We start from the raw sequence: 24,381 nt of genomic DNA, 5'->3' as shown, positions 1-24,381 counted from the left end.
TATCGTTAGACAGAGAAATACGCTAGGGGTGGTGATCAGTTTATCATAGAAACGTTGAATAGCGATAGGATTTAGGAATTTGTCCGAAGGGATATTAAAAATGCCATTAAATAGTTTTCACAGTAGTTTATTTGGAAAACAAAAAGACAAAACTCTTGTACTCATTGGTATATTAAATTCATAGAAGTGGAAATTTGTACTGTTCAAAATATTGGAAATGACACACAAATATGATAAATAATATGCAATATTCAGTAGCTCAGTCAAAGTACAACAGTTGTGCATAATAAATAAATAATTTAAAATATTTATTGCTCGGTAAATTTATGGTAGCGTATAAAAGACTAGACATGATAACTATGATCTATGGCACACACATTTACAAATACTTAAAACTAGACGCTTTTATGATATTTTTATATTTACACATAATAAGAAACCTCATTTTCTTATCTCTTGTTGCTAATTCTGTCAGCACTTCTGGTCAAATTCCTGCAAGCACAAAAATATTTAAACATCAAAATCAGAAGCAAAATAAATACCTTTATAGTAATAACAGCACTGATAATAAAATTAATTATGTGGACATAGTTATTGTAAAGGCTATTTATATTAAAAAACATTTTACCTAAACGAATAAGTGATTGATTTTGATTTTGGAATCGTAAAATGTGTTGGTACGATTCTTGAAAAACATGTCATCCTAGCGTAATAAATTATGGTATAGGCCTTATAAACACATTATAAAAATGTGAGGAACAAAAAGACAGTAAAAACAACAACGAGGTTAAAACAACAAATTCCATACAATTACTTCTTACTAAACAATTAAATACTTAAAATACAAATGATTCTCAAGCGCTTTTCATGCTACTTCATAGTTATCAGAAACGTTATACCTTCAGAATATAACACATCTCTTCCGTGGGTTCATAGCAGAGCCTGGCTTGCAGTGCCACGCGCGTGCAAACTCCTCATTATTCTGCAGTGCACCACGAGCTCGGAACTGCTGCGGTGAGTGCTCGTCTTCTAGGTCTGCTTTTAAAGAGTCTTTGGTCGATGTTCCACACCAGAGCTGTGGAAATAGAGAAGAATAAAATAATAAAGATTGCTTGAAGTAGCTTTGTGGTGGAAAACTTGAAGATGGAACTTGAGGTTTCTCGTTATTGATTAAAATTGAAATAAACAAGTCCAAGCTTTAACAAAGGCTTTGAAGGCAAAGAAAGGTGGAAAATATCTCACTCATAATCTGTAGTACATACATACAATGCAGGATCAATAAAAAGTAGTTGGCAAATACGAATATTTTGCTGATAAAAACGATTTTGTATAAGATTTTGACCAACCCATTTGTCATTTTTTAAAATAAATACTTAACATTTTACTTACATTCCCATAAGACAAAAAGAACATCTGTTCAGGGTGCATGTGTTCAAATCCTGGTAGTTTAGGTTCAGGACCTTGCTTGTGTAAGTGATGTTTCAAAGCTGCGAGAGCCTCTCTTAATCCACCGTTGTCCGCTATATTCTCTCCTAGAGTCTTCTTACCATCTACCTGTAATTAAAAGGCTAATTCAATTTCGAATTTGATATAATTAAAAATTAGAAATTTATTTTCAAGTAGTTAAGTGTTTTAAGGATGGAAAAGAAAGTCAGCATTTATTTTTTACGCATTTAAACATTTACAGATAAGTGTCGGAAATTCGGAGCTTTTTTGATAGATAAAATGTATGAAAAGTCTTTTCTTTCTAGAATTCTTATATTTTTTAAGTTGTCACCTGTTAGGCCAGCTGGTCTAAAGGTAGTGAACCCGATCGTAAGTTTTTTTCACTACACAAATTTTGAAGGAGGTGTTGGAGACAACTATTATAAGAACGTGAATAATATTGGGCAGTTTCTTGTTAGAAGTCAGGTATAAATGAATGGCAAGTATACTGACATGATCATCAAGTTCAGGAACATAGTAGCTGGAGTATTGATCGACGAAGCACTGCGTCATGTTGACGAACGAGTCGATAGTACCGTTCGACCACCACGGGAGCATGTTGCCGTTTTTGTCAAATTGACGACCTGGATAATAATTATATTAACAAAATGAATAAGTAGTGCTTAATTTAAGTCTTTAAGGCTTGCTACACACATATTCGGTTCGGTACGTTCGGTTCTGAAATATTAATTTTACAACAGAACCGACTCGACTCTCTTGTTTGGCCTATGCCGATCGGATTCATCTGCACATTTTCGGTTTTGCCGCCCGGCTAGGCCAATTAATGCCGATCCAAATATGTGTGTAGCAAGCCTTAGAAGCTACAATTTAGATAACAGTAAACAGTCAGTTAGATAAAAGCAAATGTCTAATTAAAGAAAATAATAGTAGAAATCTTTTACCAAAATTATCGAAACCATGTGTTATTTCATGTCCAAGCACCGTACCCAAAGACCCATAGTTGAGTGAACTAAACAAGAAGAAGACGTTTATTAAATATGTTGAAATAATTACAAATATATACATAGTTAAATTAAAAATTAAAGGTAAAAATGTGTTAATAGATACTTACTCGAGACCCAAATCAAAGAAGGGATACTGTAACATCACCATAGGGACAGCTATTGGAAATATTAAAATGTTAAGAAATATATTAGTACTAAAGCAATATACTTTAATATAAACACAAAAAAAAATCTAGAAAGGAAGAATTCTTAGACATGAAAGTACTGGATTTCTGAAAGCCTAAAATACATACATTGAATAATGTAACATAAATACTCACTTATAGTATTCTCCTGAAACGTATGATACGCATTCACTTCAGTAGGATCCGTGGCCCAAGTGAAATTATTTCCTTCACGAAATCTATTCAGAGCCTTCTTAATCTTCACTTGTATAATATTGATCATATTATCCAAATGGTTAGCAGTGTCTACTTCTATGCCTTCATAATATTCTTCTAATCTGCCTTCTTCTAGCAACCAGTCTGGGAACCCTATGAGAGACTTCATTTCTATGATTTTTTGGTACGTAGCTAATTTCGTGTTGTCATCCATCCATCTTGCTTTCCCGACTAAATGTGCGAGAGAGTTCTTTAGTTCTTCAATCATTGTTATTATCTGAGAATAGAAAACGTGACATTTAAAACAAGACTTTTCTCAAGAACGTGGCGACTATTTACAAGATTAAGTAAGGATTAAACATTATTAAATAAAATCATCCTTCAAATGCTTTTCTTTAGTTCTTCATCTGATATTCGAAAAACAAATAGTCTAGCTTTGAAATTGAATCTTTAGTTACAAGTGTCTCTACACCAAACCATTTCAGAATCGGTGCAGCAAATAGCCGTTAAAGCAAAACAAATATACTATAAAATGTAGAAATTTCTTCTTTGGTAAAAAGGCTTAGAAACGAATCGTAAAGTAGAGATTTAAAAGTTAAGTTTAGCTGTTCAATAATTTCATGGTATTATCTATCTATACTAATATTATAAAGCTGAAGAGTTTGTTTGTTTGTTTGATTGTTTGTTTGTTTGTTTGAACGCGCTAATCTCAGAAACTACTGGTCCGATTTGAAAAATTCTTTCAGTGTTAGATAGCCCACTTATCGAGGAAGGTTATCCATACTAATATTATAAATGCGAAAGTAACTCTGTCTGTCTGTCTGTCTGTCTGTCTGTCTGTCTGTCTGCTACTCAATCACGCCTAAACTACTGAACCAATTTGCATGAAATTTGGTATGGAGATATTTTGATACCCGAGAAAGGACATAGGCTACTTTTTACCCCGGGAAAATGACGCATTTCCCGGGAAAATTCAGGTGGCGAACGAAGTTGCGAATAAACAATATTAGAATGACATTGAAGTAACAAAATTCCGTTGTCATGGCAAATGTTTTAATGGCGGATATGCCTTAGCGCGACTTCGTTATATTAAGAGATATAAATAATTTTGAGAATATTTTTCGTGAAAAAAAAAAGCATATTTTATATCATCACGCTGCGACCAATAGGAGCAGAGTAACAGTAAAAAGTGTTATAAAAACGTGGAAAATTCTGACCCATTCTCTCTTATGTGACGCAAGCGAAGTTGCGCGGGTCAGCTAGTAGGCTATATATCATCACGCTACGACCAGTAGGAGCAGAGTACCAGTAAAAAATGTTACGAAAACGGGGGAAAATTTGACCCATTCTCTCTTATGTGACGCAAGTGAAGTTGTGCGGGTCAGCTAGTAAACGATAAACATAATAATACTAAGTAACCTTACCTTAGGTTTAGTAACATTGTAGAAGTGAGGATCAGCAATGCCGTAAGACACCGCCATTCCGAGCATGTCGTTCACAGCGTTAGCACATTGTAGACTGCGCGGCGGAGATGTCTCATGCGAGTGACTTTGTTCGTAGGCTCGCTGGTAGAGTACTCGGAGTTCTGTGGTCGTGTGGACTGCCATTACACTTACCACCTAGGAAAGAATGGAAGGTTGATGTTGTAGTTAGAAAAAATAAGTCTAAAAATATATAAGACTAATAGATTACGAACTCATTTGCGTTAGGAATAGTATACAAAAAGCTAGCATAGAACCAATTACTGTTACTTTGCTAACAAGAAACTTTTACCTGAACGAGGGAGGGATAAAGCCTAATCTAGTAGTCCATAACAAAACCTAAGCCAAACAGTAGCATGGAAATAGAAACAAGTGACAACCAATTTTATTGATGAAGGAAATACAGAGTCTGCATCAATGAAGTTGACTCTTTCATTCGTCGATGCATATTTTTCAGTGCATATTGAGCTGCGCTATAATAAATCAGCCGATCTATCAGATTCCTTATAAATTTGTCTTACTAAATCGTTATAATTAGTATATGCACTTACCTGCATCCAAATATACAGCTCAAGCACAACCGGCGGAGTCTTCGCTACATAAGCAGCCATTAACGACATATACTTCAAATCAGGATCCGATACTAGAATCTTGTCTTTATCAAAGTCTAACACAACATCACTGACATTAAACACTCCTTGTAGATACTTCTTCCAGATGGGAGAGGCTGTATTATTGTTGTTTTCGACTACACCGTCCGTGTGGGCTTGTATCTCATCTACGGTGTATTCCGGCACGTTGAGATAATCATCGTCGTTTAGTTCTGTTGTATTGTCTGCTTCTAACTGAAATGTAGGATGTGAATCTGTTTTATATTCGCTTGGTATGTGTTCAAATGTAGGGTCTTTTAGGGAATTATGATGAAACGTCTTAAATGCCAGTCAGTCGCTAGATCTGTGCTTCTTTTTTAAACTTGTGAGATTTATGTATAATTTTTTTTCCTTCACTTTAATTTTTTTTTGTTGAAGAACTTATGTGACTTATTGCAATTAAGTCTTTTAATAATAGTGTTTTAATTTTAAATGGAGACCTTGACATTTATTGAAATTGTTTCGTGCAAATAGACATGTTAAATTCCAATCAAATTTTACATCAGTCGATCGTTTAGCTTATCTTTTACGTATATTCTAATTGTTAGGTATTTAGACACAAACACGCGAACATTGATTAATATGAAAGTGTTTCTCTGTATTGCAACAATGTGAATTTATATAAAATTTATTTCATGACTATCACGCATATAACAGACATGACATATAAATCTATTTCTACGAATATTGATATAGAATTCAGTGGTCATTGATATAATTTGAATTATGATTAATATAGACGGGATAAAAGAAAATATTGGCAAAAAGACATCATAAGCGACAGAACATTTGAACGCCACTTTAGTGGAAGAAAACAAATAATAAAAAGAAGATTGAACAAAATATATATGAGAGAATAAAACTTATTGCAACAAACCCATTTGCAAATATCGCATTTTAAATCATCATTTAAATTGCTACATGGCGAATTAACCATTGCAATCGTCTCCTGAGGAGAGAACAAACGATATTCGATTTTATTTTTGTTTTTCCGAAGTCATTTCGTTACGTATTGTTTATGTTAGTAAAAAGATTTAGACGTAACAAATATAAAGCATCTTAATCGATTAAGTTACCAGCAGTGCGACAATCGGTTTCATCGAGTAAAGAGCATTTGACATTTAGATTATTAAAAAAATTGCCATAGCAGCTATTGACGTCGTCAAGTTTATTGCATAAAAAATTCCTATAGTTATTCCTTTGCAAATAGTTAACAGGGGTAGGAAATCGGCTTTCTAATGTATGTACTTTTCACCTATGAGATATTTGGAAGTTTTACTAAACAAAATCCCTCCCCCTCGTCTGGGAGGAGACCCTTGCCCTGCAGTGGGACAGATATGGGTCATTAAAAAAAGAAAGACCCTTACCTCATAAACATCACTATGCATAGTATAATACTCTTCAGCAGTCAATATTATATTCTGATCTAGTTCCACTTCAGTGAGTTTACTATCTTTAATACCTTCAGATTCTATCACAAACAGTTTCATGAGCTCTGCGTAGAATATCTTATGTACTTGTGCATATTTATCTTCGTCTTCTTCGCCCTTGTCACTCCTACGTTCAATGTGGTATATGAAGTTAGATGTTTCTTTTGTAGATGTGATTGGTTGTAAACTTTTTCGGCCGTTGTGACGTTTCCTTTCGTTGTGCATGCTGGAATTATGTTTTAACTTAATTATTCTTATATAAGAAGCTAGATTTAGGTCTAAAATAACTACATTGTTGACTTTCATAGTGATATGTTATCTCGAAGACCATTCGAGTGGTTTGAATATCTTTGACGCTAGATCGTGTACTGTAACGCGAACTCTACTCTAAAGATTCTTCTAAGTGTACAAAGCTAAGATCAACAGTTGAGTTAAATAAAATTAAAGCAAATCATTTAGATATTCATTTAAAAAATAACAAATCGTTAATCTTGGATCTAACATTCAGTATCTAAGGTATGAGTGATTCAATATCATTATATTTTCTTCTAAAGCCAACTTTAATATCTGAATTTTTAGACTATATCACACTATCGATACTTTTAACATACCTTGGAAAAGGGTTAGTAGTTTCAGGGGAGCCCATCACCAGCCTATACACGGAAGAGTTCTTCGGATCCGTGAATATATCAAAGCCGATCAACACATCCATGCCCATCTGTGTCTTGATCTTTATAACAGTGTCCAGCCAGTCGAAGTTGTAAGTGGAGTAGTCGAAATCATCTGTCGCGTTGATGAAGGTCGGGTATGGTGGGAGACCGAGAGATTCTAGAACACTTATCACTGGTTTAAGGCCTCTTTTGTCCAAAGTATCTGAAAATAAAATTATAAAGATAGAGCGAACAATTTATGTCTATGAATATAGTAACAACTATCACGTAGGAGGTGATTCCCTATAGTATCGACTACCAACAACCGGGTGGCTACCGAGAAATGTTATATTATTATGAAAACCTGATAAGCGCCTCAAGCGGGTGCTGTAGGAACTAATTGTTCAGTACATTATAAATGTCAAATTTTCCTGTCGTTGAAATTTTCGTTGGTTACTTTATCTTTACCGACTGTACTGAATCGTCACTGCACTCTTCCCCTTATTTCTTGTATTATCTTGCATTTCTTTATTCTTTCGCTATCCGTTTAGCGACTTTTTCTATTTTCAGACACACAAAACAAGCTGGCGCGTACTTGATTACTTTTTATGACCTTCCTTGAATTACAAAAGGGTTCTATAAGAGGAACGCTATTAAGCGCCTGGACACACACTTCAGTACTAACTTACTATACTCGCAATAAACTAGAAATTGCTACTAATAGTACCACCGCAGTTCCAAATTGAACTTGTCATATCATGTCTTTCAACCTAGCCTACCAAATCACATTAAGTGCAACCTAGTTTTCAGTTTAGACACTTCAGAAATACTAAGAAAGCAAACGGAATTGGGTTAAAACTATGCTGAAAATTTACTTTCCCTGAAACATCATGATTCGGTATTATGCAGTTACGTGCTGTTTCTTTTCACAAGCAACCAGCTTTTCCGAGATGACGAAATTAAATTTTTTTTGATGATTTGTATTACTCGAATTCGTATTTTATTCGATACAATACATTCGATTAAAACAAGTGATTTTTATAAATATTTAAATATATGTCGTAGTGGGCGTGTTGTTCCGTACTATGTAAGTGTAACCTTTTAACAAAATGGTTCTCTAGGGATCTCCGCCACGCGATGACCTTTCGTAGGTCATTCTATTGTTCCAATATGTGATGTTATTTCGGATTTGTTAATGGTAGTGTTCAGCTAAATGATACAAGTTGTTTTATAGAAGACAAAACAATAGTGTAACACAAGCTAAATTCCAGTGTTTTTGGCTCCAGTAACTTTTCCTGCTCACATGATCATATTCCAATCATGTGAGCAGTAAAAGTTACTCAAAGCTAACTCTACTTAAGTGACAAACCACCTAACAAACATAAGAAAGCATTAATAGCCGGTTAAAATACTTCTGAATTAGTATCGATTTTTATACATCTGCTTAGCTAACTGTCAAGTTAGTTATCCGTCACTTATAAATTCATGTGTCGTGAAGCTGCCCTAACAGAATCACTTATACTGACGTCTTTTTAAATTTCTGTATATTTTGTATTTAAAAATTACCTGTATCCATACAACTGTTATACATATCCTTTGCTTGCTGCACCGGCTTCGGTAGTTTACTAGTGTTTCTGTTCAAGAAGTCCCTCACAATCGTGTACACTTTAGTCTGCTTGTCTCTAAACCAGTCGTAGGAATTGTACGCGTCGGGGCGAGGGTGGTCCGAGCCCCAGTTACCACAGACGTACTGAAAGATAATATTATTGTAAAAAGCGTGGCATAGCTAAGATCTTGATAAGAAATAATTTTGGAACAGGTTCGGTATTAAAGTTATAGAACTATCTTCATAAGAAATGTTATAAAGACTTTTGATTTTGATTTTACCAGCTTTATGTAAGTGAAGACATAATGAACTGAAAACGGCTATTTAGCATGCACTCATAAAATACCCTGGTTAACAGCGACGCCAATAACTTCATCACTATATATCGAATGCGCTGCGGTCTTTGTAAGACACAGTTTTCAATAAATACGACAGTAAATAGTCCAGTCCATTAATAACAAGGTACAGGCATAGAAATAGCAAACGAAAATTTTCAGATATCTGTCTATGCTTACTTGATAGAAGTCCTCGCAAGGATCCGCGCTGGGGTCCATAGACAGCGCAAGATTCGCCGCAGAGCGTAGACATTCAGTGCTCTTGCATATCTTCACTGGCTTCCTATGTATTGCTATTGCGTCTGAAACGACATACGAATTTAGTCCTCCTTTACAATAGTTGAAGAATTAAGACGATTCAAACACAAACTTATTTTTTTGGTCTAAGTGTAACGATGCAGATTAGGTAAGGATTGTTTTGTTCTTTTTTGTCGATAAATCAGCGTGATTTTGAAATTAAAATATTTATTAATTTAGCACATTAATGTCCCACTGCTGGGCAAGGCTCTTCTCCCGTAATGAGGGAGGTGTTATGCGTAAAGTCCACCACGCTGGCCAAATGCGGGTTGGGGACTTATATAAAAAAATAATTGATTTTTTTATTCTTATCCAGACCATGTTATTTATCTAATCGACGGGTAAACCAAGCAATCACATTAGTAACAATAGTCAAATTCCGTTGAAGCTTTTAAATTAAAATTATGGTGTACTTAAACATGGACTTAATTATTTGAAACCAAAGCTACTATTTTTAACAAAATCACTTTCGTGTACCGTAAAAATATACATAGCAGTTACTACAGGTAAGTATTTTAAATATAACATTGTTCGTGGCTATATTATCAAATGTATGCTTACACTGCTTTTTGTGCATACACCGCAGTGCATACAATTTACATATAACAGACATTACAATGATTCACTAAGTGCATTCAGGCATTATAATATATTTTGTTACTTGTATGTATGTATGTGTGTGTTGAAATTGTGAACATTCAAACGTTACAAGGGCGAAGAAATACAATAATAATTGTTTTACTTTGAAAAAAATAAATAAGTTTCTAATTTTCATAGTAAGCACAAATTTTCGGATACTGTCAACTGTTCGAAACGTCAATAAATTATAGTAAGTGTATAGTGAATTATGTTCCCAATGACAAACATATATTATAATTATATTAGTCTACCATAGTCAAAATCATAATACAGTAAATACCTGATTCTAAATCATGTAAAATGTATCTCAAAAATTTGCACTTAGTTACGGTTTCAAATAACAGGTATTTTAGAGAGAGGAAAATTATTTTAAAATTTTCTAAAAATGTTAAGTAATCCGTAATGTTTGTCTACGTATAATATAATGGTAGAGTTATTTATAATTCTACGATATAATGACTGAAGCATATAGTTACATCTAAATGAGTGCATCCGTTTTGAACAGTTGCTGTGCATTAAATATCATTACTTCCTGATATGTTGCCTTGTTATGGATTATTATGCTTAGAATATAATTATTACATATTCACTATTCACACAATTCACACAATATTGGAATATTGAAATTGCGTATAAATATATTTTTAAAGTATTATTGTTCAAGATGTGGAAGAAAGAAGTATCAAAATGAATTCAATTTCAAAATTATTACAACTGACTGTTTTTTAAGGGACAAAAATGTTTAATTAGCCTGCTGATTATGACGTCTCGGGATCGATCCCCGGACCGAGCAAAGAACTATTGCTCTTGTTTAGTAGATAAGTCAAATTTCGCCTTAAAATTGCAAGAAGAAATTGATAAAGTGATTATTGTCCATACTTACATAAAACGGTGATAATTATAAAAGCTATAAGTAACAGTAAAAACACTATAATTATCACAAGGACTGGAATTCGCTTCTTATATTTTCTTCTGAACCTGAAACAAAGACATCAAATAAGTATATAAATACATTAACTAATCGTTAGCCTGCTTATAATTATCATATTTTAAGTGAACCCTGCAGTTTCACTCGCGTTTATTGTGTTATTTTTAAAAGACAACTCCCGCACTAAGAAACACTCTTGTGTCGCGGGGACTTTTACAAACATACAAACAACGGACACAAATTACAATCAGACTCGAAATCTTTAATTGTGGATCGCACAAATAATGTACGATTTCCTGATGCAATTGTAGCGGCGTGGGGACCTTAACCACTGCGCCACGGAGGCAGGCAAAAGCTTATAGTGGCCCTATATACATATGTATATTTAGTTGGTACATGACTGCTAAGGCTATAATAAATAGATAAATTTAACCCATTATTGTCCCACTGCTGGGCGAGGATCTCCTCCCATGATGAGGGAGGGGTTAGGCCTTGAGTCCACGACGCTGGCAAAGTGCGGGTGATAATAAATTGTAAACAAGTAATAAATATTTCTAATGCACACATTACTTCGAAAGGTGTACATTAGTGTGTTGCCCGGGGGAAAAATCTGACCTTTTAATTTGGCGTAAATAAATAACAATTTAACAGAATATTTTCAGAAAATCTTTAATGTGAAGAAAAAGTGACGTATTGTTAAAGTTTGTTACTCCTCGCCGGCTTAACAATTTGTACAATTTCTGCCCAAAATTGCGGGTTTAAACTAGTATGGTAATGAGTAACTACATAGATGTCCCACATTCTTGGCTGCATGTCTCGGGGTAGTTTTAAAGCTGAATATATTCAAGTGCTTCTTATGCATAAGACACATGCTACTGTAGTTTCCGTTGTTACAATCACACTCAAGTCATCAGTGTCATTTATCTTTCTTAAACACTGTTAACTGTGGTTCCAAAGGGAGGAATTTTGTACTAAGAATCTAATATAAAGAACGACTCATGTGCCGTAGACAATAAAAAACATTTTATTCATGGACGATAAGTACAGCTAATTTCTCCAATAACTAAACCTACTATATTTACGGACAAAAAATACAATATACTGACTATTTCAAATACTTTGTAAGAAGTTTACGAAATTAAGGATACTTCGAATTTGAATTTATAGAGCGACTACAAAATTATCAATATGGGAATCGAATCCAAAAACAGAGCTTAGTAATAGTGTCCTGCAATCCAACCTTTGCCATTGTATAAAATACATTGTTGATTTTGAAGCAGAAAATAATACACACTTGGTTTTTTGGTTTCAATATTAGTAACGAAACAAAACATGTAATTCTCAGATCTAATGTAGCAAACAAGCCCCTAAATAAATAAAGAAAAAAATAAAATGTACCAAACGTTATCATGTTGCACTTTCAAAACAACGCGAAAAAATATTCACAAGACGTAGTGCTTAACATCTTAAACATGGTTGATTAGAGATTTGACTACTAAATTCAAAGTATGTTTTGAACATTTAAATAAAAAGTAAAGTTTTATGTCTTACCTGGATGTCCTGGACCCAACAGCTATTAAATATCCTGATTCTCTTAAGTCATTACCATTTTTCAACGGAGGTGTGTTTGGTTTCGCACTGCCCGCACCTATGTTAGAAGAAAATGGTAAATTATCATCAAAAATAATGTTTGCATGAACATTATTATTTTATTTTATATCGCAAGTTCAATTTAGCGCCATTACGGAGCAAGTTATTTTAAATATCGAACTGTTTTTATTTTTTTGTGATCATTAAATTCATAGTGTTCGAAGTTGAAAACTTTTGTCAATCAATAGAATCCATTTGTACATTGTTTCAGTAATTAAAAAGTTTTTAATAGTAGGTCGTACTGGCAGCTGGAAATGGAATAATAGCCCAATAAAAGTAATAAAAATATATGTTTTATTTTTTACAGCTAATGCCTTCATGATGATTTACGATTTTTATTATGGCTACATACTTTAATAGCCGGCGTAAATATAACAATATGTTACATTTAAGTTATTTTATTACTTTCATAGAATAACGTTATTAATAGAAACCTAATGCATTGAGAACTAAAATAGAATATAAACTAAGGGTTTGTTTCGGAGTAGTATTTTAACTAAGCGTATCCGTATTTCAGAGGGCACGTTAAAAGTTTGTCCCGGTTGTTATCTACTAAGATAATAGTCGTTAGCCCATGTAAAAGGCCTTTCGGATTAAATAACACTAGGTTGACCACTAATAAAAATAAAATGCAGTTTACAATTTATTGTCTATTGTCTACATTGACCACCACATACGATAAAATAAAAAATAAAAAAGTGCAAAAATCATTGTCTATATTTTACCGTCAGCCATTTCAACGTATTCCTTTTCGCGAACTTTGCACTACTGTTTAAATTATTATGCGTATACCTTGAAAAGCTTTAGGTATAAAAAATGTTAAGTTATTTAGTCGGTCAAGTATACCGTCTAACGTAAATCTAGATAACATCTTTGTAGCTAGGTATTTTAATAGCACGATAGCCAAAACGTGAGCGTTTGTGGCCAAGAATTTTACCGCGAGAGCCTGAAATTGTCTGAATTGTATTTATGAAAGTTCTTCGAATATTTCATTTGACAGGTTTATGCTTTAGAATGTACATTTTTTTTTTCAATTTCAGATTTCGGTTATGTGGTTGTGTTAGAAAGGCGTAGTTCAAGTTCAAGAATTCTAATTAGTTGTCATTATTATTGCATTATTTTTTTGTTAATGAATTTTCTAATTTTGAAGTTTTGGATAGATTCGATATATTATGTAACGAAAACTAACATATTTTTTCTTAAATCCAAAAAAATCTGACCTTTAATAATTTATTGATTTATTTTACGATCTTTACTTAATCAAAATTTATTGTATTAATATAGTCCTTCTTATTTAAATACATTAAAAATTTACAAATCTATAGTGTAAAGAAAGGTCTTTAACTTAAAAATGTTATCTTAAAATCGAATTTACTAAACCACGGTGATTAATATATCAAAAGGCGTGTTTGTAAATGCTTTTGTGATAATTATGTTTGTTTATTATATTCGTAACGCTTTGAAAGTAAACCTCCATGTTATTAAGGGGTCAATGCCTTTAGTTTTCATTAAACAGTTTTACAAGAAAAGTGTTACTGTAGTCTGAAATTCGACCTATTTTAAATTTATCTATTGAATCTTAGTTTATTACAAAAATGATTTAGGTAACTATCAAGTTCATAAAAATATGTGTTATTCTGGATTATTTATTTATTTAGCAGTATTTCGTTCAATTACAGATAGTTTTCTTAGTAAATATTATTAAACTATGTTCTATCTGCTCATTTCTTAAGCAAAATATTATAATATCATAACTTACGGGTCACAGTGGGTCCCATAACATCACCCCCTTCCTCCCCCGACCATGCGTTCATATTCAAAACTTTCACTACAACATACACTGATCTAAACCCTTAATCTTCAATTCACTATCCATCTCCGGCTCTCAACCAATACAAATTATCAGGTTTTTTACAAAACAAGTAATGGTTTTTAAACTAATCGTAATAATTTGTTTATTTACGACAACTACATAGCGGTGAGGTTACGTTTGTTCCACTGAAAGTTTGTCGTGGTACTGAAAATGTGTCTGTGGTATTTGTAGGGTGACTGCTTTTCAGGTTAATAGGGGACAGTAGTTGTCAAAGTTGACAGCTGGCATTGTATTGATGATTATGTTCCAGGCTGTCAGTTACTGTAGTTATTTGGTTATAAAGTGATTTCATATGAAGTTTGTTTAATTTTTTGGGTCATGGTCTAGATGTTTTTTGTGATGAATTTGGTGTGATATAAAACGAATGGTACTTATATTTAAAAGCTTTTAAGACCCTTATAAATCTGTCTAATGACAAAGGTCAATTATTCATTCAGCCGTTCATTTGTAATATCACTATCAAAGAAACAATTTTAGATTTGCTAATAGTTTCTATAAGATAACGGTCAAGAATTTCTAGGTAGCTTTCAGCAGCAGTAGTAAACAAAAAAATAAGTTTGATTAAAATTTCAACTATTCGGCTTATAAACACAAACTAAACAAAAATATACACAATTATAACCAAAACTTAAACCACAACAAGCGAACAATATTAAGAAATATTACAATAAAACAATATATAAAGCCATGTCTTTCAATATCGTCTTTGAAACACTCCTATTACAGTAGACGAAGTATTTAATACGAGTTATTTATAACTCAGACGAGAAGCCGTACGTGACACAGTAATTGGGTTTAACTGTTACACTTGGACACTATTTATGTCATTGTTCTTTATATATACGACATATTAGACCTTTTAGTTTGAGAGAAAATGAGATTTAGGAGTAAAATAAGTTAATTGGTTAATGTGAGCATGAATAAGGCTAACAATTTAAATAATTTTCATTGTTTAGGTAAAGAAATTTGCAAATAGAGATTATTTTTGATTTAACAATAGTAAGCGATTAATTCAAACTAGTAGTTACTTAAGTCTGAATGAGTGCTATGAGTAATTTTTTTGAGCTTCTTTTGTATGTCTAACTTATTTAATCTACTCGTTTTGGATTAGATAATAATTGTAAATTTTCAGGTTGATGTTAACGTTGATGACCTTGATGTTATTAATTTAAATAATAGCAAAAAAAATTAAATTGTACGTCTAGAGTCTATACACAGCTGCGAGGTGCTAAATTCGTTACCCAGGTTGGGCGAAGGGTACATTTTAGTAAGTATTGTAAGTTGTATAGATTTTGTTTTTTTTTGCCAACCGATTCATTTCGAAGAAAACCGAATGTTCCCGAAACCCCACGAAACTCATGGTATCCCCACGCGATCCACAGGACAGTGGTAGTGGTGATGCACCTCGCACGCGATCGCTAGTGCTGTACCTTTATCGATTCAACATCGTAAACACTCGCGATCTAACCCCCCCTCCCCCCTCCAGCACTTGTGTTTACACAATTTTATTGTTTATTTTTATTGTTTCCTGACATCAAGGTCGGCTCTTGAAGGGTTGTAAAATTATGTTTAGGTCAATGGGACATTTTTGTAATAGGGACAGATTTAAAGTATGAGTTATGACAGGCACGAATCTGCAGACAAGCACAACGGCAGTTAAAAAATGTTTTTTTTTAATGTCTCTCGCAAATAATTAGGGCAGCACGCTAATGAGTTTTGTTGTTCATTAAGAAGTATATAAAATAATTGTCACTTACAGAAGACGTCAAAGTTCTCAAGAACAATTTTTGAGTACTCAGAAATATTGCCCGGCAGTTGGCCAGTCATATTTAGGATTCTGACAGTCCATTCATATATCAATTATAGACTCGTCGCTATGTTAAGCAAATCATATCCGCAACAAATGTAGCCCAATACTGTTAACATAATTTAACTCTATGAAAATTCTATAGGCGATTCTTTCTAGGTAACTAGGTTATGGCACATCACTATACCTCGATATTCACGTATGAATATTGCATAGATAATTATGATTAGGGGTCTGCCAGTCAACTTGTTATTTTGCAAGGCTTTTGCGAAGTATAAAAATAAAACTGATTTGCATAATTTTGTTCGCTAACGTGGTTGTAATGTGGTGTTTTTAATGTCTTCAAGAGGCAGGAAAAATTGTTCTAGTACATATTTTAAAACATACTGCTAGTCTTTAACCGTTCACAGGGTCTATTGATGGCTGCTTCCTATCTATCAAATAGTCAGTGGCTTATAAAATACAACCGAGCTGCCACGTTCATATTGCTTTTGAAAAAAAACCGAAACTATAACGCTTTTCAAGCAACTTTTTCTGTCCAGGAATCGAACCCAAGACAAGTTGTTAGACCGTCGGACATAACGACTCAGGCAACAAAGACGATTTTGAGCTTTTATTTGTATTTATTTCGGTTTAGTTTTTAGTAAAGATAATTTACGAACATGATACCAATATGTCAGCCATTAGGAGCGTCTACCGTTTCCCTAGAATTTGTGTACGTATATTAAAGTAATGGGCCCTTCCCAATAAAGGGTGTGTTACACGAATCATGTCGTAAAGGTTGTCGTGGTCACCTTGACCCTTTTCAGCGGAAGAAAGCCTAATTGCTCTGCAGTAGGATAGTCCACAAATAAAAGGCTTTTACTTGAAAACTAGATATTGCCCCGTCGTAATAAGATATTGCAAATTTATTGAAATGACGACTCGTGCACTAAGATTTGCTCTGGCGTCGTGTGGACTTTCTCAAACATACAAATAACAAACTCGAAGTACAACCAGACCCAAAATAGTTATTTGTGGATCACACAAATAATTGTACCATGTGGGAATTGAACCCACGACCTCTAGTGGCGTGGCGGCTATGGATGATATGGCACGTTAACCACTGCGCCACGCATGCCGTCAAAATATGCCACTCGGCTATAACTGCTTAAGCTTATTTGCTAAAGTCTTGTATAAAATATTTTTTGAAACCGGACGGAGTTGAGGTGGGCCGCTAGTTAATGTTAAAATCGATATCATCAATGGCTATCACCTATAATAAACATAAAGCACTAAGCCCTACAAAGTACAGACTAGACTATAATGCTACCCGACTCTACCCTATCAAATACATGAAACTGTCAATTATACCCCACGCTAATGGCCACCGGTGGTGATCAAATGATAATAACGGAATATTGAAAAATGGTATTATTTTTATTTCAACCTTGAGTTTTTAATACATGTTTGTTATAAAACGATTTTAATTTAGTTGAAATGATATCAGGAAATTCAGTCTATTTGAATTGAAACAAATATATTTAATTTAATATTGAGTACAGGCATGTTTAGCTATGTTTTATGTTAATATGTTACTGTAAAAGCCCGAACTGTGGTAAATCCTAAGATTTTCCGGTAAAACCTAAGATTTACCAACTCTCAATGGTAAAAGTCCGAACAAGCCAGAGTTTAAAAACTATGTTACGATATATAAAAAAATCCTTCTTCATAACTATGTTTATAACTATTTCACGGTGTAATTATATACTGTGACATTGTTATAAAGAAGGAGTTTTGGGCATAGCGACATGGGTAGGTTAGGTTAGAAGGCTAAGGTGGGAGCGAGCGAAGCGAAGCTCCCACCTTAGCCTTCGTGGTTATTTTTTTTTAACCACCCTGAAGGAGGAGCCCCGCGAAGCGGGGCTCCGGCGACATCTCGATATCATCAAGTGAATATAGGTAAAAGTTCGAAATAAAATAATTATTCGGACTTTTACCATTGCCAGTTGGTAAATCTTAGGTTATACCGGAAAATCTTAGGATTTACCACCGTTCGGGCTTTTACAGTAACAAATATAGTGTATTTTAATGGGCGATTGAGATTTTACTTTGCTATGTACGCAAATTACTATAAATGGGAAGATTAGTTTTAAAGTTTTGAGAAAATTGCAATCAAATAAAAACAATTCTTTCTTTAGTTTCTAAAAGTAACAATGAAAATTATGATTTAGTCTTCCTTCAATACATTCTATAACCATTAAAAAAATAAAACAAACCAATTCAGTACTGATTAAAAAACCTTTATTCTGCACCACATCAACAATACGGACACGATCTTAACGCTTAAGACAATATTTACAACCAACAGTCAGCGACGGTCACTACCATCCGTGGCCGTAACCACCGTAGCCGCCGTAGCCGCCGTACGACGACACGTATTTCTGTACCACCGGTTGGGCAATTGTCTGGACAACTGGGGCCGCGTGGACTACGGGCTGGGCAACTGTTTGGACAACTGGAGCGGCGTGGACCACAGGAGCCGCGTGGACAACTGGAGCCGCTTGGACCACTGGCTGGGCAACGGCTACGTGTTGCACTGATGGGTGTACAATCTGAAATGTAGGTATTAGAAGATTTGAATTCATAGTTTGTATGAACTGTATATTTAGTAATAAATATACACATACAAATAGAAGAAGAAGATACATAGATTTAATAGCGTAATAAGCATGTTTCGTTAATTTGAATGAAAATGATGTAATAAATAATTGGTAGTTTAATTTGAAAATTAATTTCTCTGGTAGCAGGAACACAAAGGCAAACTGAAAATATTTGCGGTATCTGCGGTCTATTTCAGCTTTCTACTTTGATGAAAACAGTGACCACAAAACCAGGCACAACCTATTTATTTAGTTAATTAAGGTAGCAATTCTTGAAGGTTGCTTTGAGGGCAAACTTAATTCGACAAAGGTTCATATTTTTTTGTCGCAAACATCCAGATTTATACAGCACTAATGTATCTTATTAAAGAAAATATCTTGTAAAAAATTATTTTATAAGTTGTACATATTTGATCCGAGTCTTTTAACCCATTTCTATCCTACTGCTGGGCAAGGGTCCCCTCCCAAAGGAGGAGAGGGTAAGGCCTTGAGCCCACCACACTTGCTAAGTGCGGGTTGGGGACTATGCAAGCCCTCAATAAATGTATTGAACTAACCCCCGGTTTCTGAGGTATATTTAGTGGTAGTTTATCTATTCAATAGCGATTAAAATCATATAAAAAAAACGCCATTGAATAGATAAACTACCACTAAATGTACTCAGAAACCGGGCATTAGACATGCAAGGTTTAAATATGATGCCAAATAAAACACAACAACTTACTTGTTGGAATGAAGCGTAGCTAGTGGCAGGTTTAGCGATGGCAACTGGAGCGGCGTGCACGACCGGGGCTGCGTGGACGACGGGAGCGGCATGTACCACCGGCTGGGCGACCGCTACCGGCTGCTGGACTAGGCTCACCGATGATAGCTGCAATATAATATTTGACGTAGTTCTTATTTTATTGCTGTTGTTGTAGAAAAAAAAATTGCTAGTTTAGGACTGTTTAAAAAGTCCGTTTCAGTACTACATTAATTATGTTAAGAATCTGATATGAATTCGAGATACGTTTGATCAAAGTAGTTGTAGTGGTATTTGGATGACACCTTATGCATCAATCGTAGCTCGAATTCCGATTTCGGTTTAGAAATTTAGTATCAAATGCAATTTTAAGTCAAAAATTAATCTGGCATCAGCATCAGCTTGCTCTACTGGCTATATTCTTATACAATCAAATATAAGAACGGATTTTCAAAATATTTTTAACCTCTTATTATGTTGAGTCATTGAGGTCATCAAATACATTTTGTTAGCATAACTTAAACTTAACTTTCAAGTGTCAAGTAGTATATGATAAATTACTTTTTACATAAAATTACAGATGCGTTGTTTAGATTTGGTAACCTTATTCAAAGTGACAACAAAAGTGTGACAAATTGTACTAGATTGATCGGAATGTTATTTAAGTATGTTTTAAGTAAGTAATGTCATAAGCCTCAATTTTCTGACCTATATTTGTCATTTATTTTATTTTTATGTAACGACGTGGATTCTAACTAAATATAGGCTGCAATAAATATAGTATAAATATAGTAGAATAATAGTACACAGAGAGAGCTCTCGATGGTTATTTTAAAATCATAAACCATACAATACTATAATAGGTATTTGTTTCGTCAATGACGCCAAAACGACTAAATGTCTTTAGATGAATTATGCCAATGTCGTAGCTTAAGTAACCTCATAACACATAAGCTATAGAAATACTAGTTTATGCCCGTGGTTTAATCCACAACATTATCAAAAGCCCAATACACACAGTACAATCCTTCGCGAACTGAATAGCGGGCAAGACCTAGTACGTTTATGTGTAAACTACTTGAGTACATTTTCCATGCAGACAGGGTGATTAAGGAGTAAACAGTTATTATATGCATGTAGAAACTTACGGAGGGCGCGTGCCAATCATCTATGAAGCCAGGTTTCGGTTTGGCGGCGGCGAGCGACAGCAACGAGATAACAATCTGAAAACAATGTGTTTACTGTAAATATCCTTATTAACCTATATAAACTCTATAACAGGCAGAGCTATCATGGAATATAATGACAATGGAAACCAGACCACGAGTTCGGTTTTTTAGATCCAGATATTTGTAGTTTATTGGGATAAACAATTGTTTTCTTTCTCATTCCGAGAAAAGCCTCTCCTCGGTCCGAAACATTAATTATGAAATTATTAGTAATATTTATTTATGAAACTAGCGGAAAGCTGCAATTTCGTAAGCGTGGACTTCAGTTTTCAGCTTCATTCCTATAAGTCATTGCGTAATGTTACATAGCTTTCCCCAATTAATGGACTATTAAACACAAAAATATATTTTCATATCGAACTAGTCGTTCCTAACCTTATCTTAGAGTCTGCGAAATAAAATACCTCAAGTATTACAGAAAAGGAAAGCTTAATTTCTCAACCAATAAAAAATAGTCAACCATATAGATAAACCTAGTAAGAAATACTTTTTAGGGTTCCGTACACAAAAGGTAAAACGGGACACCATTACTAACACTCCGCTGTCTGTCTGTCTGTCTCCATGCTGTACCTTATAAACCGTGATAGCTAGAAAGCTGAAATTTTCACAAATGATGTATTTCCGTTGCCGCTATAACAACAAATAGTAAAAATTAAAAAATGTATTTATTTAGGGGGGTCCCCAATCCCCATACAACAAACGTGTATATTTCGTGTTATTTTGGTACGGAACCCTCCATGCGCGAGTCCGACTCGCACTTAGCCGGTTTTTAATACTATCATTCACTGGAAAGACTCATTAACATACATCACTTGGCTCATTATTCATTCAAAGCGAATAGCCCTATGGACTTTTTTATGTCCTAAAAAGCCTAGCATTTCTGAATCGATATTTCTATAAATACTTCATATGTAGGTACTATCTATGTTGTTGAATTACTAATAGCGACCTATAAAGTTCAAGCGATTGGAGTCAGCTTTTGTTTACCTTTCGAAATCGAGAATCAATATGTAATGGGTTGTAGATTCTAGTACTCATATTGGCTAGGCTATTTGTTTTAGTTTAAGGCTTATGTTTATTTAATAACAGTATAATTTCTCTTTTTCTTTTCTCCCATATTCTTTTCTATAGAATGGTATATTTTTGTTTGCTTATATGTTTAGATTAGGATAGGTTTATTCCTACGAACAGTGCTATATTAACATTAGTCAGAAGGAAAGAATAATGAAACAGGACGTAATTTTCTAACTAACAGAGAAAAAAATAGTAGGAATCAGCGCCAATATTGTTTCGTCACTCGTGACAATTGGGTCTCACTCCATAGAATTGATAAGAGTGACTAAACTCTCACGGTGACATAAGTCACATGCAACTCTTGCTTAAAATATTGTTGTTTTTTGGTTAAAGTAATATAATGCGTTACTTTAGTCGGTTAAGCGGTTTAGAGATATTGTGTGCTTTCATTCAACGAAGGCTGAAAGAATATGTTAGGTATTGGATTGACTAAGTTTAGACTAAATACACTTTTTCAGGGTGTATTTTTTCCCGATACAATACATACAAAAATGCCCTATTTCCAAAGAAGACCAAAGAACGCCACTTGGTACCACCCTTACAAATTTCCCCCTCATGATGTTAATAATCTTTATAAAATTTGTCTTTAATAATTTAATAATAAAAAAGTATACTTACAAGAGCCCGCATGTTGACTGTATCTACAGGACTAAGAATGTAGTGTGCGCAATTACCTGCGCACGCGCAGTTTATATACAAACACGGTATTTTCAGATCAGACCGTATTCGTCAGACATCTCTGCGAGATCAAGTAATGCATTATTAATTACCATAAATTGGTCTAATTATTAATAAGTAGTACGAACCGTTTTAAGAATGTTTGAGCTTGTTTTATGTGTTGATTGGATAATTATGTGTGTTTGCGTTTCTTTTATAATTTAAAATATTATTATGATAAATTTTCTTCAGTATTGTTTTCATTTTTTATCCGTGTTATTGCTGAAAATGTATATTGAAAATTCAATGAGAAAGCTGTTATTAGGTAGTTATGATACTGAACTCGAAAAGCTATTCTGTGCTTCAGTTGAGTATTTGAAATCTTAGTTTCGGGCAATATTTTTTATTAAATATTTTACTATTCACATTTAACTAACGATAATAAAACCAATGTGAATAATAAAAGCCCTATAGATTTCTTGTTAAAATACTGCAAATAGTAACGGTCGAGAGATTTCTACGAATGCTTAACTAAAAAACTATTCATACTAAATTGTTTACTAACTCCTAAGGATATCACATCCTAATTGAACCGCAAACATATTTTTTACAAATTAGGAATGAAACCAAAAATGATTTATAACATGTTAACTTATAAATATGCATTAACCAAACGATTAATAAAACTCTATCAAGTAAAACATAATTATATAAAATGCCATACAATTTTCTACCATTTTTGTCCAACTAACACGATTTGCACGATTATGGAATTACGCCCTTATTAATTAACAGCGCTGCATCCGTCTCTTTTCGTCTTACATTAGCTGTCATATGAGTGAAAGAGATGGGACATCTAATAAGTGCATATAGGGTGTTACTAAATAAGGAGGTGAGTCTAATTTATGAAGTTATTATTTAATATTTATTTGTAATAACACATATTTGTTTCTGTTTTGGTGTAGGCTTTTTTATTGCTCTAATTAATAAATAGAATACCAGTGTGTTAAAGGTGTTAGTATTCATAGTTTAAATGTTTCCTGTATGTTATTTGAGATATCTGCGTATTCGAAATATTTATAAAATGATAATAATATGTACTTGTTGAAATAAAACCTGCGAAGAACTTTAACGTTATCATTAAGGGTTTTTGATATTCAAATGTTCGAAGTGTTTTCAGATTTTTTGAAACTTGCTATGCATATCTTAGAGTAGACAAACTCAGGGTAATTCAAAGGTTTGTGAGGAATTTTCACATTCTTTCGTGTACTGTACGAGTTAAGATGAATCTTTACAGAAATAAAGCTTAGACATTAGAAGTAAATATAATCTTCTTTTTTTTAAAACAGTCCATTTTTACTCTTACTAATCTTTCAAGCAGCGCCACACGGGTCATATGCATTAAATATTATAATAAATTATTATTGATTGATATATTCTACAAAAATCTAGAGATATAATATACGCGAAAAGACGGTGACTTTTTCTATCATATTCTTTATCTTTTTTTTTCTTTTTAAAGACAACTCCCGCACTAAGAATTTCTCTTGTGTCGCGACTCGCGGGGACTTTTACAAACATACAAACAAGGGACACAAAGCCCAACCAGACCCGAAACAATTATTTGTGGATCGCACAAGTAATTGCTCCGTGTGGGAATCGAACCCACGACCTCCCGACGCAGTGGTGTTGGCGTGGTAACCTAAATATATTATTTTCTTCAAGAATTACTAGCTTATTAAATAATCATGAAACCAAATTAACTAGGTAACTCGACATAGAATAGGGTCAATAACATCAGACTACCTATCATACATGATCGATATTTATAACGAGGACAGTAGAGATCTTTACAATATCA

At 33.7% G+C, this 24,381-nt stretch overlaps 2 protein-coding genes across 2 annotated transcripts; both read right to left on the bottom strand.

Annotated features, from left to right (window-relative positions):
• Positions 1-111: 111 nt before the first annotated feature.
• On the bottom strand, positions 112-15,084 carry Nep5 (M13 family metallopeptidase neprilysin 5). Its single transcript, XM_076120619.1, has 16 exons — positions 14,256-15,084; positions 12,398-12,494; positions 10,802-10,896; positions 9,163-9,284; positions 8,608-8,791; positions 7,003-7,264; positions 6,329-6,617; positions 4,863-5,156; positions 4,255-4,449; positions 2,771-3,107; positions 2,558-2,606; positions 2,388-2,455; positions 1,939-2,069; positions 1,390-1,554; positions 900-1,075; positions 112-492 (listed from the first exon to the last, which is right to left on the bottom strand). The coding sequence occupies exons 1-15, from the start codon at positions 14,308-14,310 to the stop codon at positions 902-904; spliced, it is 2,517 nt and encodes an 838-aa protein (XP_075976734.1). The 5' UTR covers positions 14,311-15,084; the 3' UTR covers positions 112-492; positions 900-901.
• A 3,353-nt stretch (positions 15,085-18,437) lies between these two features.
• On the bottom strand, positions 18,438-22,565 carry LOC142977188 (uncharacterized). Its single transcript, XM_076120941.1, has 4 exons — positions 22,482-22,565; positions 20,709-20,783; positions 19,543-19,689; positions 18,438-18,770 (listed from the first exon to the last, which is right to left on the bottom strand). The coding sequence occupies exons 1-4, from the start codon at positions 22,491-22,493 to the stop codon at positions 18,540-18,542; spliced, it is 465 nt and encodes a 154-aa protein (XP_075977056.1). The 5' UTR covers positions 22,494-22,565; the 3' UTR covers positions 18,438-18,539.
• Between the last annotated feature and the right edge of the window lie 1,816 nt (positions 22,566-24,381).

Source organism: Anticarsia gemmatalis, chromosome 12 (assembly GCF_050436995.1).
Source record: "Anticarsia gemmatalis isolate Benzon Research Colony breed Stoneville strain chromosome 12, ilAntGemm2 primary, whole genome shotgun sequence".
NCBI classification, from domain to species: domain Eukaryota; kingdom Metazoa; phylum Arthropoda; class Insecta; order Lepidoptera; family Erebidae; genus Anticarsia; species Anticarsia gemmatalis.
This window is presented reverse-complemented; position numbering and strand designations above follow the sequence as displayed.